This window comes from Porites lutea, chromosome 5 (assembly GCF_958299795.1).
Source record: "Porites lutea chromosome 5, jaPorLute2.1, whole genome shotgun sequence".
Lineage (NCBI taxonomy): Eukaryota > Metazoa > Cnidaria > Anthozoa > Scleractinia > Poritidae > Porites > Porites lutea.
In genome coordinates this window covers 2,529,205-2,547,500 of record NC_133205.1, presented here as the reverse complement: position 1 = coordinate 2,547,500, position 18,296 = coordinate 2,529,205, and the positions used below count along the sequence as shown (strand labels likewise).

The 18,296-nt window shown below is 38.7% G+C and overlaps 2 protein-coding genes across 2 annotated transcripts in view; both read left to right on the top strand.

The window, feature by feature from the left end:
* LOC140936812 (integrin beta-like protein C) overlaps nucleotides 1-7,021 on the top strand; it is a 14,100-nt gene extending 7,079 nt beyond the window's left edge. The window contains exons 2-8 of the mRNA XM_073386313.1: nucleotides 3,004-3,278; nucleotides 3,402-3,678; nucleotides 4,130-4,416; nucleotides 5,239-5,391; nucleotides 5,748-5,791; nucleotides 6,093-6,193; nucleotides 6,692-7,021. Of these exons, the coding sequence (XP_073242414.1) occupies nucleotides 3,004-3,278; nucleotides 3,402-3,678; nucleotides 4,130-4,416; nucleotides 5,239-5,391; nucleotides 5,748-5,791; nucleotides 6,093-6,193; nucleotides 6,692-7,021 (1,467 nt within the window). The remainder of the gene's footprint in view (nucleotides 1-3,003; nucleotides 3,279-3,401; nucleotides 3,679-4,129; nucleotides 4,417-5,238; nucleotides 5,392-5,747; nucleotides 5,792-6,092; nucleotides 6,194-6,691) is intronic.
* A 464-nt stretch (nucleotides 7,022-7,485) lies between these two features.
* The window catches only part of LOC140936811 (scavenger receptor cysteine-rich domain-containing protein DMBT1-like), a 35,042-nt gene continuing 24,231 nt past the window's right edge, over nucleotides 7,486-18,296 (top strand). The window contains exons 1-6 of the mRNA XM_073386312.1: nucleotides 7,486-7,529; nucleotides 7,984-8,289; nucleotides 10,996-11,313; nucleotides 14,022-14,339; nucleotides 15,158-15,532; nucleotides 16,579-16,884. Coding sequence (XP_073242413.1) covers nucleotides 7,523-7,529; nucleotides 7,984-8,289; nucleotides 10,996-11,313; nucleotides 14,022-14,339; nucleotides 15,158-15,532; nucleotides 16,579-16,884 — 1,630 coding nt within the window. The 5' untranslated portion in view covers nucleotides 7,486-7,522. The remainder of the gene's footprint in view (nucleotides 7,530-7,983; nucleotides 8,290-10,995; nucleotides 11,314-14,021; nucleotides 14,340-15,157; nucleotides 15,533-16,578; nucleotides 16,885-18,296) is intronic.

Genomic DNA, 18,296 nt, shown 5'->3' with positions numbered 1-18,296 from the left:
ACATGAAGTAGCCATGCGTTCATTAGAACATTATAGGGGACGTTTTGTCTTTATACTGAAATTTTTAGGAGACCTTTTTTTAACAATCGCAATATGACAGGCTACCCAAGCTCACTAGAGGAACGCGGACGTGACTCTCTCGTGCGAATGGGTGTTGTGTTACAAAAAATTTACACATTTTTGTATGAGATGTAAACGGTTTTTCTTAAAAGAGAGAAAAAATGTTATATTTTTAAATGAAATAGACTTACCTTATTGTCTTGTTGTATTCTTTGTTGTTTACCCGCGTCTCGGGCCGTTTTGAAGCGTTTTCGGCGAGTTAACTCGTCATTATTCGGACACTTGCCAAGCAAATGCGGTCTTCACAAAACCTCTCGAGGGGACCCGGGGAGCTAACGGGTTTGTTTGTCGACTGCAGGCCGCTGGCTACCCTCGCCCGGCTTTGTTCGGGCGAAGACAGTCGGCTTGCGAGGCGGCCAGCTTTATGCCACGCGAAGTATTGCAGCAGGCAGAAAAATTCTCGATCGTGCTGTGAAAAGTGTAATGTATATAAGGTGTAGATTCCCTGAGGATTTTACTAGCGTTAGATTTCACGTGTAGTTTCATGTGACTTTTGATGACCTTTGTTGTAAACAAACCTTCAAAGTTCGAACATTGTTCTCTGTCACACTACGAACTTGCTATTTCAAGTTGGCGCTAATCTATAAATGTTATTTCCCTTTCGCTGTTTGAAACTCGACAAGTTTAAGGTTCAAAAATGTCGAAGCAGAAGAATAAGAGCAATTTTAAGGCCACGAGCATGGCAGAAATGTAGGAAGAGGAGTGCTTTTAGTGGAAATTCTCGCCCCAGCAGCTGAAATGGTTTTATAAACATTGGAACTAAAACTGGTGATGGAGGCAAATTCTTTTTCTTTCGTTGGCACTTAGCGAAAGCTACAACTAGTTTTAGTTACCCGACATACTATGCGATCGGTGAACGGGTCCACTGCAGTTTTTTAATCCTGAAAACAATTCATGGATCCCGCCCCATTGCTTTGCAGGCTACAGTTTGGAAGAGCCTAGTTCGACTTTCGGAAGCCGTTCGAGCAAGAGATAGAAAGCATCGCTAGAAATAAACGATCTGTGGGAAGATTTGCGAATCGAGTGAATGGACATGGAACTGCAACATCTCTGCTTTGAATTTCTGGAGGAATTGAGTCCGGGGGTAAATTTCCAGCGGAAATCACTGTTCGGGGTATATAGTCTTTCTCTTACAGTCTTAGCAGGGGAACACCAAAATAACGCTAACTCGCCGAAAACGCTTCAAAACGGCCTGTGACGCCGGCAAACAACAAAAAATACAACAAGGCAATAAGGTAAGTCGATTTCATTAAAACAAATAACATTTTTTCTCTTTTTAAGAAAAACCCTTTACATACAAGCCTTTGTAAATAACCGTTTGTAACACAACACCGCTCGCAAGCAAGAGTCACGTCCGCGTTTCTGTAGTGTGCTTGGGCTACTTGTGTTTAAATGTGAATGACACAACCTCCGAAAATCGTTGTTAAACTATTAGAAAACCTACGAATATTTTAGACGAATGGAACGGTTATCCAGAACTTTTTAGCTTTTCTTGAGCTTTAGAAAGTTCTAGGCAATATTTGCTCCTTCGAACAGTTATTTAAAAAAACAACAACAACAACAACAACAACCAGTGGCTGCATGCATGGGTGTCCCTGAGCGTAGCCTGCGAACCGCAGACGTATTTCCGGTCGTTCCAAACTAGTGCCGAAAAAAACCGGATGCTCTCGCAGGCTACCCTGAGCGAAGTTTCTGTAGAAACTTGAGGTACATTCTGTATACTCTATGGTCAAGGAAAGTACGTTTTTAAAAGGGAATTTTTGTAGTTATAAAGGTTTCATGGATGTTTTCTACATTTTTACATCGGCGTGAAGAAAACCACAAAATGTGCATTTGAAATTTATTTTTTGCCTTGTGCTAAGCCGATTTCACTTGCGTGAATGGATCCACGATCCAGTTAGTGTTACGCGAATTGCTTTTTAGGATTAACTAATGGGTTTTTGAATAAAAATTTTCAAGTAATTAAGTTATTCATCAATGATTGCTCATTCATAACGTTAGCTCAAAACACGATCGTGAGACTACTCCCATTTCTTGAATTAAAACTAAAAGTGTTGTTTTTGTACATGTTTCATTGAATTAATATTCATTTTCTTATTCATTACTTGCCTATCAAGACTTTTGCTAGCCTGCGAAAGCATCCGTTTCTCCTCGCCGCCGGGACGTCCCCATCGACGAAGAGCAAGGAGAAACGGATGTTTTCGCACGCTAGAATTTTGCAAAGTGCTGATGTTTTTCCATAACTCGTGCCCTGAATACAGCTGAAACCACTTGAAAGAAGTTTGTTTTCAGTTCCTTGTTTACGGCTTTATATTCTCTCTGAAAACGTGAGCTTATCTAAAATATAAAAGAGTTCTCCTCTATTCTAGCGACAGACTCGTCGTCTTTTCGAGCCCGAGTGTGTCTTTAAAAAAAAAGAAAAGGTTAAAGATTGGATTATAGTTATTGGTTAGCGAAGAAGGTTAAATTTCACAATTTTTTCAATTCAGGTTCGTTTGCGGGATATTTTTTCTTAATCATTAAGCCCCTCCTTCTAAAGGTTAACTGATGCCGAAGGCTCCTTATTTCTTTTTTTCGTTTGTTTGTTTTCTTGGCTTAGAGTTCATGGTATTAGTTTAAATGTGATTGCTTTGATCATAATTATAGAAACGGAGGCTTCGCTTTTAGCCCTGGCTAAATCTATATGTTATGTTTATGCACTACAAGGGTGGTTTGTATAAATGGTAAGCACCCCAGGTCTGAGGTTCTTTCTACACCCCACCCCACCCCCGCCCCCGTCTTCACCACATTTTCCCTTTCAAGTCTACGATGCTTAAAATTTGGCTCACTACTAACAAAAGCATTAGGAATCTAATTAAAAATTTTTATCCCTGTTGTCGTTAGATGCGATTTACCTTTCGTCTGGCTTCTCGAAGATCTTACTCGCCCTCTTACGATTGTGATCCGTATATCATAAGCAGTGGTAGCCTTCTTGGTTCAGGAGATTCATGGACAGCAGAGTGTGCTAACTATCCTGGCAACAATTCACAGTGCCATTCAGTTATCATAGGAAGCACTGGTTTTCGCTGTACAGACTACAGCAACAGTGAGGATTGGTCAATGGGTGAAAACAACTTTACGCACACCTTCTCGTCGATCCACGACAAATGGATTGTAAGGTAAGTTTTTGCATTTTTAGAAACCAATTAATCCAATAAAACTGAAATGAAAAAAAAATTCAAAAGGTGATGTTAAAAGCTTTAACCTAATACCACAATTTTCCACTTTTGTTTCGTTAACAGCTACACTAGCTGCTGTTGGATATCTTTATCTCGATATGGAGGTGGCAGTTGGCTTGTATCGACGACTGTTAACCTCACCAGACGGTCGGATAATGGCAGAATTAACTCTTCTCCTGTATCAAGAAGCCCTGCTATTGTCCGATGGCATGAAGGCTGCCCCCAGTCTCTACGAATTCCAGTAGAAGATGCAGACGGAGATGTGGTAAAGTGCCGATTAGCGACTTATCCAGAGTCCTACGTGTACAGCGACAGTTTTCCATATGGTAATCTCGACGAGGTAACCGTGCTGGTGATTTATGTGCTTGTTTTTCCGTTCTTTTTATGCAACAGAGAATTATTTACCCTAATGCGTAAAGTTAATGTTAATGCGTTAATTCAATAATGCTTAAAGTTACGGATCACAGTCATGACCGCCGGAATAGAAATACAAGGGGACACAGGAGGCTATGGAAAAAAATGAAGCCAAACGTAAACTTCAGTAGTTAATGGCATACCTATTTCTAGCGATAGCCTCTACTATTGACGTCATTTTACAGATATTGTAAACGTCTTCCACATTTGGTCAACGCTATAGCTTAAGTTAAAAGGAATTAGCCGGGGAAATTCAGCCAATTTGCATGAATAATAATGGAATAACTTTCAATGGAAATTAAAAATCTTGATTTTAACTGATTAGAAATATCCATGCAGATAGCTCAGTGTTACATCCTACTTATTTTTCTCAACAGAAAAGCTGTTTGCTGACATATAATGGCACCAGTGGCACGACTGGTACTTACGCTGTAGCTCTGACCTTAGAGGACTTTCCAGCAGGAACTACAAATTTCGTCGGCGTTACTCCATTCAGTGCTGTGGGACTACAGTTTCTTGTCATAATAAGCAGCCGTTCTGGTTCTTGTAACAATGTTCCTGTATTTACTCCTTCATCACCTAACGATGGAGAATGCACCGAGGTGCAGATTGGTTCAGTGTACAGAGCTGTGATCGAGGTCACACTTGCAGACTTCTCCAAACAGTGAGAGTTTTTTTTTGTTATAATAAGGGGTATGCTGCCAAGCAGTCCATACTTTTGCGCAGTCGGGAACGCACGGAAAGTCAAACGAAAGGACTAGAGCGAGGCTAAACTGAACGGAGAGTTATATTATGTAGCTAATTGTAAAATCATAACTATCAGTGTATTGGAGCGCAAACCGTGTGGGAACTACAGATATTATGACAAAATACTAAAATAAATAATTGAAGTCACTTCAATTTATTGATTTATTTTAGAACCTAAGGAAAAGGGCATATGAAATCACTTTATTTGTTTCTTAAATGATTCAACCATATTTTATATCAAGGCACTTTCACGAAAAGAAGCTAAGGACGCTGAAAACTTTGCGTGACCAAGACCTGCGCTTGGCGGCGCACTCGTTTGCGAATTAGGTTGGAGAAAATTTGGCAACCAAAGGTGAAGAACTTTACTTTCAAGATCTGCCAATATATAATGAACTAATATCTCCTCAGCAAAGGAGGGGGAAAAAACCGCCATCCACTAAGTCAATAAAGAGAACAAACTAGGTATTGATTCGCAGGCAGGCGGAAGGGAAGGTGGTAGAAAATGCTGAAAATTGGTTCAAAAAATCGATGTGAACAACGTGATGGTGAGCGATCGAAAGGGACGAGCGCACGGAAAAGCACGCTTAAGAACGATACCGTCCCGAACGCCCTAAATTCTGATTGACTGGAAAAAAGATAGGCTTGGAGCCTGCGGCCTTAGCCTGCAAACTATTATCTAAACAATGCCTTGCCATAAAATCCCATAATGATGCCGTCATAACGGTGTCTTTTATTTCAGCGTTGTTGAGATAGTGACTTCGTCTCCACCTGGAATGCAACTTACTTCTTTACGTTACAATGGAGGAGTCTATTACAGAAATGTTACTTGGTATCCCAGCCAATATCAAGTTGGACAGCAGCCGTTTTGCTTCAAAGCAGTTGACTCGTCAGGGTGAGATGACACATTTTTTTTTTTTAGTTTCTTACGGCGTTATCCATTCACCAAAAACTTTCGAGATGAGGATCCATCGGATGAAGATTGTGTTCCATTTGAAAAATTTACCACGCATCTATTATAGATGAGCTAATAATTAGCGGAATACATTTTCGAATTAGTAAGTTTTTGAAAACCTCATTTTCAAAATGGCCGATTGCAAATGCCTGCAAAGACAGCTTTTTTGGGCGATAAAGTCAACAAACACTGCAGGTTATTGCTGAATACTTTCCGATTTAAATCGTTGCAATATACCCAGTTTGTCTAATTTATGACCTTTGGGTTGCTTATATCTTCTTTTCTTTCTTATCTAGCATGGGGAGTCAATGGAGGTGCATAACGATTCTCGTCGGTATAAGTAAGTAAACTCGTTAATCCTCGGAGTTATTGGAAAACGCTCACCTACAAAACAGGGTCAGTAAAGATGAAACCTCCCAGTTCGTTCCTTTGTTTTTTGCAAGTCTTGTGTACAATTTATAACTTGTTCGTTGCGCGCGCTTCCGCAACGCTTATCAAATGTCCACCTTGTCGTTACATTGTGGCGCTTATTTGAGGACGGGGCAAATTTCCCACTACTCGTTTGAGAATAACACAGATAAAGTCAGTACTTTTCTCTCTCATTTTTGCAAATGACAAGCAAATTCTATTTTGGCCCACAGGCAGTACCCCCCGCGTTATTCTGGGAAGTCAAACTCCTCAAACTCCTATCAGTACCAGCGGACCAGGCTATAACTGGTGGAGCATACAGTTTGATCGTGTGGTAAGAATAAAACGATTAAGTTTAGCAAATCATTTCACTTATATTCCTCTTTTTATAGCTGTTATCATCGGTTATTGTTGCTGTAATGTATTTTTTGCTTCTAAGTTTTACTTTAATCCCGAGTTTATCCCGACCGTTACCTTCTTTTTCTACTGGCTCTCCTACTGACGCGGACTCTTTTTTTACTTTTATGTTTTGTATTCTGAGTCACTCGCTCATCATCCGATCGTCATCATGCATATTGGCCTTTATTTAATATAGAGTAGCTTTTAAACAACATACTCTCTGGGAGCTTTTATCTCGCAAGTAATTCCGATCTGTCTCCCTAACTCTATAAGTCTATACTTGTTTCTTATTTCTTCTTTCCTCTCGACATCATCGTGTTCTCCCTGTAGACTTCAGATACTTATTTTGAATTGTTAATTTCTAGGAATAAACTGAAGACAATCTTTGTCAAAATTTGAGGCAATATGATCTAACGTTTCTTTTCGCACACAGATAAAGAAGCCTCGCACTTCTTCCTACATACGGCTCGTTCTTCTTCCCAGTGGTCACACAGTTCATAAAGTGGACACACTCTCTCAGTTTGCCATAATCAACAGTGATCTTACCACCCTGTGGTTCGCAATGCCTTATGCTGCATTAAGTATGAACGGCTCGTACGCCATTTTGATGGATCGTGGTGCAGTGGTTGGACAAGGTTGTTCTTATGACGGACCACCCACACCAGGAATAACTAACCCAAGTGACTGGCAGTTCACTACTGGTGTTTGTCCCTTCGGCTATGCCCTTGCCCCACCAGACTTTACCACTTGTCTAGGTATGTAAAAGCAAAAAAAGTGAAATTGTAAGGCTAATAAGTCGGTTTTGAAACCAAAATTACATCTTTTTAACTAAATCCCCCTCAAGTTTCTCCATCTATGCCTTCGTGCTTTGTGTTTGCGGTATTTATTTACTGTAAAATGTAGATCATATTGAACCTACTAGTAGGTTCTTTTACCTGTACCTAAAAGATGGCTCAAGTTTAAGCCGAAACTCTTTTACATTAGTAAAAGTCTTCCTTTCTTCATCAACAATGTAAAGCAAAGCAAGAATAAGAAGTCTTTCTTTTCTTTCTTTCTTCCTTTTTTTTTCGCTCTGTTACGTGAAAATTTGAAAAGATTTCACCTTTAAAACTGATTTCTTACTATACGGACTGTAACGTGTTTAATACCTGCTTCCTCCTCAGGTGTGCGCTTCGTTTTTAGAAGTTTTAGTTTTCTACACTTTACTTAATTTTTTTTTTCAGACATCAACGAATGTGGTTCTCACTCCAGAGTGAAGCGTAGTATGCAAGGTGAGATAAACGGTGATTAAAACCTTTAAACTCATTTTCCAACTATACTCTCGTTTCTTGTTCTTTGCTCTGAAACGGCACGGAACTGAACGTTTGCTCCACAGGCTAGATGGGTAACCTACTACGATGACGTCAGCGTGAAAATGCTCTTTTCATGTGCACGAAATGTACGGTAAAATGTACGCATGACATGTCTTTGGTTTTAAGACGCAAGTGGTAAGTGTACAAGGATTTTAAAAAAAAAACAACTTCTTTAGGATCGATAACTATAAAGGAGCTTGTAGAGCTCTAAAATCAATTTGGGGGCTTGGTTGAAATTGCCATTCTGAATCAAATTGTGGGATTACTGATTGTCTCATTTTATACAAGCTGTTTTAGACAGAAGACCTCAAGTCATATTTTGTATGGTAAATCAAGAGTTCTTTCTAACGCAGTTCCTCAATCCACCTTTCAGGACTGAGACTTGTTGGAGGGAGCTGGAACGGAGAAGGAAGAGTTGAAATTTTTTACAACGGCAACTGGGGAACTGTGTGTGATGACAGCTGGGATTTAGACGATGCAAGAGTCATATGTCGTGAACTTGGATACTCCGGTGCTGTTAGTGCTCATAGTTCTGCACACTTTGGCTCCGGAAGCGGTCAAATTTGGTTGGATGATGTCAACTGTTTGGGAAGTGAAACTTCCATTGTAAATTGCCCGCATGGTGGTTGGGGCTCACATAACTGCGGTCACCATGAAGATGCATCTGTCGTTTGTTCAAGTAAGTAGTGATCGCAAACACGTCTCTGTTTAGTCTGGTTTTCATGCACTATTGATGCAAGTCCAGCTTTTTATAACGGTTCCTATTACCTCGTGTAAAGGGTCTTTACCGTGTTGCTAGCCGAGCTAAGAATTTTTCTTTTCCAGCGCTTGCATGTGGTTTGCGCCTATAGCGGCGAGAAACGAGGAAAGGCGGCGGTTGTCACAGGGTATGGTTGCCAACGTTTTGTTTTGGTTGAAGGTGTTTCGATATAGTTTTTCAGAGGCCATACCGATATTTTTCAATCGCTTGAAAAGTGATTTTATCCTCAGTGTCTGATCGCTATAAAATTTTCACTAATGATTGACTATAGATTGAAATTTGTCAAAATGTAGGTTTTAGTAAAATCGATATTACTATCAATGATAACGTTAAACAAAAAACTTTGAAATTGATAAACGCCTAATTTGCGCGATCTAGACCGGCTACTGAAAATCCAACACTAGGAACTTTAAAAATTTTGGTGTTCAGCAAATAACCTCCTTAAGAACTAAAAAATTCTGTGTACGTTTAAATTCGACTAAAACGAAAGTATATTTTAAACCTTAAATTTTCAATATCCGTGATAGATTATTTAACAAAAACGTTATAAATGACTCAAATTGCTCTTACGTAGCGTCAGAATGCTGCTTAATATCATATTTCGATGCTAGGAAATTTTGGTGTATTTTCGTTCTTGTGATCTTAACAACTAAGGCTGCATGCAAACGGACGCAACAACTCCCAACATTGTTGCGCCAACAATGTTGGGAGCTGTTGCGTTCGTGTTGGCAGTGTTGTGCAAACGGATACAACAACTCCCAGCATTGTTGGGACCTATAGTGCATCCTGGGAAGGATACAACCCATAAGTCTTTGTAAACCATGTGTAATAATGAGTGTTCGTGGCTCCAACAATGTTGGAAGAGCTGTGTAACCGGATCCATTTTGTTGCGCTACGCTTCGGCGATCACGGAACAAAAGAAATGTTGGGAGTTGTTGGCTGAAAAGTTTGACCGGTTTCAAACTTAGCGCAACAACATGCAACAGGGTGTGTAAAAGGACGCAACATGTAACATCCAACAATGTTGGGAGTTGTTGGTCAACAATTTTTGCGTCCGTTTGCACGCAGCCTAACGCGTCTTTTAACCACCTGTTGAAGTGCAACTTCATTCAAAATTTGGACTTTTAGCGCTTTTTTGTACATCTCTGAAACGACTGGAACGAATTTTTTAAAAAAAATCTTTTCACATAATCTTCAAAATGTATATTATAATGTCTGAAACTTTCATTGAAATTGGTCCACTGCAACTCCTTGAAATTTTTAAGACAAACCTATCCTACGAACCGGTCAGAAATCCGCGTTGCAACATTTACTGGTTTGACGTTATGCTAATTTTTTCAAATAAATGCGGACAATACATACATCCATGACTAGCACATATCAGTGTGAGTATTGTCAATGTTTTACATTCAAAACATGCGATAAATTCAAACTAAAATGTACTAGTCATGGAGGTATGTATAGTGCGCATTATTTTGGAAAAATTAGCATAACGTCAAAACAGTGAATGATGTAACGCAGATTTTTGACAGGTACGTAGGGCAGGTTTGTCTTGAAATTTTAAGATGTTGCAGTGAATCAATCTCAATGAAAGTTTCAGAGTGACCTTGTTATATACATTATGAAGATTATGTGAAGAGATTTTAGAAAAATTCGTTCGAGTCGTTTCAGTGATATACAAAAACGCGTAAAAGTCCAAATTTTGAATGAAGTTGCACTTATACAGGTGGTGAGAAAACGAGTTAGCTTTCAAGATCGCCAGAACAAAACTTCAACAAAATTTCCTAACATCAAAATATGATATTAAGCAGCATTCTGACGCTACTTAAGAGTAATTTGAGTCATTCGGTAGTTGGTCAAGATCATACAAAATTCGGCTTTTATCAATTTGAAAGATTTTTGTTTATTGTTGTCATTGAAAGTAATATCGATGTTACTTAAAACTGCATTTACACAAATTTTTAACCCATAGCCAATTACTGGTGAAAATTTTATATCGATCGGACAAGGGAAAAACCACTTTTAAGGCGACTGAAAAATGTCGGTATGGCCTCTAAACAACTGTATCGAAATATATACGTGAAGACAGAATTAACTTACATGTACGGCTGTTCTCACAAATACAACATCTATGCGTTAACATACGTGTCCAGATTGTTTTAAAATGCGTTTAAATCGTTCTCGCGAAAACGGAGTATTTTAAGGACTCATTAGTTGGCAAGCATGTACTGAAAACCTTAAGAAAGGTAGTGGCAAATTCAGGGAAAGGAAACTATACCATGCTTCGTAGCGGTGTAAGGCTGAATCAATCAAACCTTGATCCATTCATTTTCTTACCTTGTTAAAAACAAAAGGTCATTTCTCATTAATCTTATCATTACTCGTTTCGCACACAGAATTTTTACCTTTTTAACAGGTCAAAAAAGATATGTTTAAGAAAATGTTGGCGCCACCGACACATTTAGGCTGCCCGTCCATAACGCTCACGCCTTTCTTAAAGATCATAAATACTTAAATTGTTGCACTGGAAGACTTAAGATCCTGAAAACCATAACTTATTCGTTCAGCGGCACACACCCCTCAATAGGTAGCCCTTGATAATAATAGGCCTATCTTCGACTTTAGCTGACGTTTCAGGACTGAGACTTGTTGGAGGAAGCTGGAACGGAGAGGGAAGAGTTGAAATTTTGTACAATGGCGACTGGGGAACTGTTTGTGATGACAGCTGGGATTTAGACGATGCAAGAGTCATATGTCGTGAACTTGGATACTCCGGTGCTGTTAGTGCTCATAGTTCTGCACACTTTGGCTCCGGAAGCGGTCAAATTTGGTTGGATGATGTCAACTGTTTTGGAAGTGAAACTTCCATTGTAAATTGCCCGCATGGTGGTTGGGGCTCACATAACTGCGGTCACCATGAAGATGCATCTGTCGTTTGTTCAAGTAAGTAGTGATCGCAAACACGTCTCTGTTTAGTCTGGTTTTCATGCACTATTGATGCAAGTTTAGCTTTTTATAACGGTTCCTATTACCTCGTGTAAAGGGTCTTTACCGTGTTACTAGCCGAGCTAAGAATTTTTCTTTTCCAGCGCTTGCATGTGGTTTGCGCCTATAGCGGCGAGAAACGAGGAAAGGCGGCGGTTGTCACAGGGTATGGTTGCCAACGTTTTGTTTTAGTTGAAGGTGTTTCGATATAATTTTTCAGAGGCCATACCGATATTTTTCAATCGCTTGAAAAGTGATTTTATCCTCAGTGTCTGATCGCTATAAAATTTTCACTAGTGATTGACTATAGATTGAAATTTGTCAAAATGTAGGTTTTAGTAAAATCGATATTACTATCAATGATAACGTTAAACAAAAAACTTTGAAATTGATAAACGCCTAATTTTGCGCGATCTAGACCGGCTACTGAAAATCCAACACTAGGAACTTTAAAAATTTTGGTGTTCAGCAAATAACCTCCTTAAGAACTAAAAAATTCTGTGTATGTTTGAATTCGACTAAAACGAAAGTATATTTTAAACCTTAAATTTTCAATATCCGTGATAGATTATTTAACAAAAACGTTATAAATGACTCAAATTGCTCTTACGTAGCGTCAGAATGCTGCTTAATATCATATTTCGATGCTAGGAAATTTTGGTGTATTTTCGTTCTTGTGATCTTAACAACTAAGGCTGCATGCAAACGGACGCAACAACTCCCAACATTGTTGCGCCAACAATGTTGGGAGCTGTTGCGTTCGTGTTGGCAGTGGTGTGCAAACGGATACAACAACTCCCAGCATTGTTGGGACCTATAGTGCATCCTGGGAAGGATACAACCCATAAGTCTTTGTAAACCATGTGTAATAATGAGTGTTCGTGGCCCCAACAATGTTGGAAGAGCTGTGCAACCGGATCCATTTTGTTGCGCTACGCTTCGGCGATCACGGAACAAAAGAAATGTTGGGAGTTGTTGGCTGAAAAGTTTGACCGGTTTCAAACTTAGCGCAACAACATGCAACAGGGTGTGTAAAAGGACGCAACATGTAACATCCAACAATGTTGGGAGTTGTTGGTCAACAATTTTTGCGTCCGTTTGCACGCAGCCTAACGCGTCTTTTAACCACCTGTTGAAGTGCAACTTCATTCAAAATTTGGACTTTTAGCGCTCTTTTGTACATCTCTGAAACGACTGGAACGAATTTTTTTAAAAAAAATCTTTTCACATAATCTTCAAAATGTATATTATAATGTCTGAAACTTTGATTGAAATTGGTCCACTGCAACTCCTTGAAATTTTTAAGACAAACCTATCCTACGAACCGGTCAGAAATCCGCGTTGTAACATTTACTGTTTTGACGTTATGCTAATTTTTCCAAATAAATGCGGACAATACATACATCCATGACTAGCACATATCAGTGTGAGTATTGTCAATGTTTTACATTCAAAACATGCGATAAATTCAAACTAAAATGTACTAGTCATGGAGGTATGTATAGTGCGCATTATTTTGGAAAAATTAGCATAACGTCAAAACAGTGAATGATGTAACGCAGATTTTTGACAGGTACGTAGGGCAGGTTTGTCTTGAAATTTTAAGATGTTGCAGTGAATCAATCTCAATGAAAGTTTCAGAGTGACCTTGTTATATACATTATGAAGATTATGTGAAGAGATTTTAGAAAAATTCGTTCGAGTCGTTTCAGTGATATACAAAAACGCGTAAAAGTCCAAATTTTGAATGAAGTTGCACTTATACAGGTGGTGAGAAAACGAGTTAGCTTTCAAGATCGCAAGAACAAAAATTCACCAAAATTTCCTAACATCAAAATATGATATTAAGCAGCATTCTGACGCTACTTAAGAGTAATTTGAGTCATTCGGTAGTTGGTCAAGATCATACAAAATTCGGCTTTTATCAATTTGAAAGATTTTTGTTTATTGTTGTCATTGAAAGTAATATCGATGTTACTTAAAACTGCATTTACACAAATTTTTAACCCATAGCCAATTACTGGTGAAAATTTTATAGCGATCGGACAAGGGAAAAACCACTTTTAAGGCGATTGAAAAATGTCGGTATGGCCTCTAAACAACTGTATCGAAATATATACGTGAAGACAGAATTAACTTACATGTACGGCTGTTCTCACAAATACAACATCTATGCGTTAACATACGTGTCCAGATTGTTTTAAAATGCGTTTAAATCGTTCTCGCGAAAACGGAGTATTTTAAGGACTCATTAGTTGGCAAGCATGTACTGAAAACCTTAAGAAAGGTAGTGGCAAATTCAGGGAAAGGAATTTATACCATGTTTCGTAGCGGTGTAAGGCTGAATCAATCAAACCTTGATCCATTCATTTTCTTACCTTGTTAAAAACAAAAGGTCATTTCTCATTAATCTTATCATTACTCGTTTCGCACACAGAATTTTTACCTTTTTAACAGGTCAAAAAAGATATGTTTAAGAAAATGTTGGCGCCACCGACACATTTAGGCTGCCCGTCCATAACGCTCACGCCTTTCTTAAAGATCATAAATACTTAAATTGTTGCACTGTAAGACTTAAGATCCTGAAAACCATAACTTATTCGTTCAGCGGCACACACCCCTCAATAGGTAGCCCTTGATAATAATAGGCCTATCTTCGACTTTAGCTGACGTTTCAGGACTGAGACTTGTTGGAGGAAGCTGGAACGGAGAGGGAAGAGTTGAAATTTTGTACAATGGCGACTGGGGAACTGTTTGTGATGACAGCTGGGATTTAGACGATGCAAGAGTCATATGTCGTGAACTTGGATACTCCGGTGCTGTTAGTGCTCATAGTTCTGCACACTTTGGCTCCGGAAGCGGTCAAATTTGGTTGGATGATGTCAACTGTTTGGGAAGTGAAACTTCCATTGTAAATTGCCCGCATGGTGGTTGGGGCTCACATAACTGCGGTCACCATGAAGATGCATCTGTCGTTTGTTCAAGTAAGTTACATGTAATACGATCCAAACACGTTGCTTATAATTTCCTACTCACTTTATGGTTAATTTATTAAGGTTCGTTTTGGACATTGGTAAGTTCTTCTTGTCTTCTAGTTACTTCACGTTCTAAAATAATCGAGATTAAATTTGACAATTGGTTATAATTATAAACTGTAAAGTTGAGAGGAAAATCATCTTCAATAGTCCATACAGATTATATAAATCTCTTGATAAAGTTCATTGAGCGGTTAACCGCCGTATGAAAACGTGTCTAGTTCTGTTGTCGACGAAGTCTTAAAACATAAATGAAGAAAAAATTTCCCAGATACTTTGCCATTCAGTCACAGTTGAAGCTTGGGAGTTATATACTCAACGCTTCATGCATTATCTAGAGTTTACGGGCCTTCCACTTGCAAACTCTGAAGGTTCGTGTACTTCTAGCTAGATCGTCAACGGTTAAGTAAAGGTACTGGAAGTGATTTAAGGTGCGTCAAAACTGTATTTGAATTGAAAAATCAATTACAGTGGATTGTCATTATATGAGGGACAATACAAACTACGACCACGTCAAAAAGTTCATACGACCATTTTCCCTTACTCTTTGTTTGTTTCTCTGCTAATTTTCTTTAGCGGCAGGCATTTCAGCGAGTGTATCGCCATCAATCAGTACAACTGGAGTGTCGGGTAACTCTTAAAATTTCTCCATCGGTTTCCACATCTGATATAAAGTTCTCAGATTACATCGAGACAGTCATTTTAAGAATTGGAATATCAAACCGTTAATTAAAAACTTCCCTGAAAACCATAACTTATTCGTTCAGCGGCACACACCCTTCATTTGGTAGCCCTTGATAATAATAGGCCTATCTCGACTTTAGCTGACCTTTCCGGACTGAGACTTGTTGGAGGAAACTGGAACGGAGAGGGACGAGTGGAGATATTGTATAGCGGCAGCTGGGGAACTGTGTGCGATGACAGCTGGGATATGGACGATGCAAGAGTCGTATGTCGCGAACTTGGTTATCCTGATGCTGCTAGTGCACTACAGTCCGCCCACTTTGGTGCTGGAAGTGGTCAAATCTGGTTGGACGATGTTAGCTGTGCGGGAAGTGAAGATTCCATTGAGAATTGTCCACACAATGGATGGGGCTCACATAACTGCAATCACAATGAGGATGCAGGGGTCGTTTGTTTAAGTAAGTTACATGTAATATACGATCCAAACACGTTGGTTATAATTTCCTACTCACTTTATGGTTAATTTATTAATGTTTGTTTTGGACATTGGTAAGTTCTTCTTGTTTTTTTCTTAGTTACTTCACGTTCTAAAATAATCGAGATTAAATTTGACAATTGGTTATTATAAACTGTAAAGTTGAGAGGAAAATCGTCTTCAATAGTCCATGCAGATTATATAAATCTCTTGATAAAGTTCATTTAGCAGTTAACCGCCGTATGAAAAAGTGTCTAGTTCTGTTGTCGACGAAGTCTTAAAACATAAGTGAGGAAAATATATCCCAGATACTTTGTCATTCAGTCACAGTTGAAGCTTTGGAGTTATATACTCAACGCTTCATGCATTATCTAGAATTTTTACGGGCCTTCCACTTGCAAACTCTGAAGGTTCGTGTACTTCTAGCTGGATCGTCAACGGTTAAGTAAAGGTACTGGAAGTGATTTAAGGTGCGTCAAAACTGTATTTGAATTGAAAAATCAATTACAGTGGATTGTCATTATATGAGGGACAATACAAAATACGAACACGTCAAAAAGTTCATACGACCATTTTCCCTTACTCTTTGTTTGTTTTTCTGCTAATTTTCTTTAGCGGCAGGCATTTCAGCGAGTGTATCGCCATCAATCAGTGCAACTGGAGTGTCGGGTAACTCTTAAAATTTACATCGAGACAGTCATTTTAAGAATTGGAATATCAAACTTTTAATTAAAAACTTCTCGCGTGGCATGTGTCAGTAAATGTAGTTCTACTTTATTGATAATATACGAAACCAGGATGGCGTGTTTAGTCCGCCTAAGTACGTTGGTTAGTAGATGTGACATTTGACTTCCAATTTCTTTTTAAAATAATACAGCATAATTCTCGTTTCTCGAACTTCCCGATCATTCCAATAAAAATTATTTCCCTTTTTGGTCAAGCACTCTTTTTAACCCTCAAGTATTTATCCGTTGGAGTTTCGAAAGATGGGGACGATTCCAATGTACTTCATTTCGTGACTCCCTTCAGGACTGAGACTTGTTGGAGGAAGCTGGAACGGAGAAGGAAGAGTTGAAATTTTTTACAACGGCAACTGGGGAACTGTGTGTGATGACGGCTGGGATTTAAACGATGCAAGAGTCATATGTCGTGAACTTGGATACTCCGGTGCTGTTAGTGCTCATAGTTCTGCACATTTTGGCTCTGGAAGCGATCAAATTTGGCTGGATGATGTCAACTGTATTGGAAGTGAAACTTCCATTGTAAATTGCCCGCATGGTGGTTGGGGCTCACATAACTGCGGTCACCATGAAGATGCATCTGTCGTTTGTTCAAGTAAGTAGTGATCGCAAACAGGTCTCTGTTTAGTCTGGTTTTCACTATTGATGCAAACACAGCTTTTTAGAAGGGTTCCTCTTTCATCGTGTAAAGGGTCTTTACAATTTTTTAAATGAACACTAATGAGCAGCGCAAAGCAACGCGAGGATCTTGTTTACTTGATTTTATTTCTCCGAATGGTTTCTTCTGATCACACAGACTTTATCAGGGAGTATAACAAGATAGAGCTAAGGAACTAACTTTATACCTAATGATTAAGACAAAATCACGTTCCTGTAAAGGTGCATGTCAACAGCAAGAAACACCCCCAACATATGCTTGCAGAATATGGCTATAATCCTGCGTTACGAAATTTGCAATGTTTAATTTTGGGGCTCACGGGTTTAACGTTAAAAACAAAACGTTGGCAGCCAACGTTTTGTTTTGGTTGAAGACAGAATTAACTTACGTGTACGGCTGTTCTCACAAGTACAACATCTATGCGTTTACAAACTTATCCAGATTGTTTTAAAATGCGTTTAAATCGTTCTCGCGAGTATTTTAATGACTCATTAGTCGGTAAACATGTATTGAAAATCTTAAAAAAGGTAGTGACAAATACAGGGAGAGGAAATTATAACATGTTTCGTAGGGATGTAAGGCTGCAGCAATCAAACCTTGATCCATTTATTTTGTCATTTTGTTAAAGACAAAAAGTCATTTATGATCAGCGGTCGGGAAAGGTGGCGGTTCTGTTTTTGAGCAGTTCCTGTTTTCGCTGATCTGGTCTCGTTGTTTTCGTCTAAACTTTAATAGTATTAATTCATTCTGATTAACAAGATGCCTGACAAACGAGAAAACCAAAAGAAAGTCAACATGCCACCTCTTAAGACTCAAATTTCCCCCACTTATTTCGTTCCTAATCTCTGTGGTATTTTCCCCAGTAAACTTAAACTGGCAAAACTTACCCCACTTTTTAAGAAAGGCTCTAGGCAAGATAAAGATAACTATAGGCCAATATCAGTTCTATCTATTTTTAGTAAAATTTTTGAAAAAGCTATGTTTAAGCGCCTTTATGGTTATCTTGAATCTCATAACATTTTTTATCCACTTCAATTTGGCTTTAAGCAAAAGTGTTCGACAGATCATGCACTGATAAAAATTACTGAATCAATCCGTAACTCAATTGACAACAATGAGTTTGGCTGTGGCATTTTTATTGATCTAAAAAAGGCATTTGATACAGTTAATTATTCCATTCTTTTATCAAAACTGAATCATCACAGAGTGAGAGGTGAACCCTATGATTGTTTCAATCTATCTGCCCAGTAGAGAACAATTTGTATGTATAAATGGCCATAAATCTGATTCCTTCTCAATCACTCTCGTGGAGTACCTCAGGGATCCATTCTTGGATCCCTGTTTTTTTG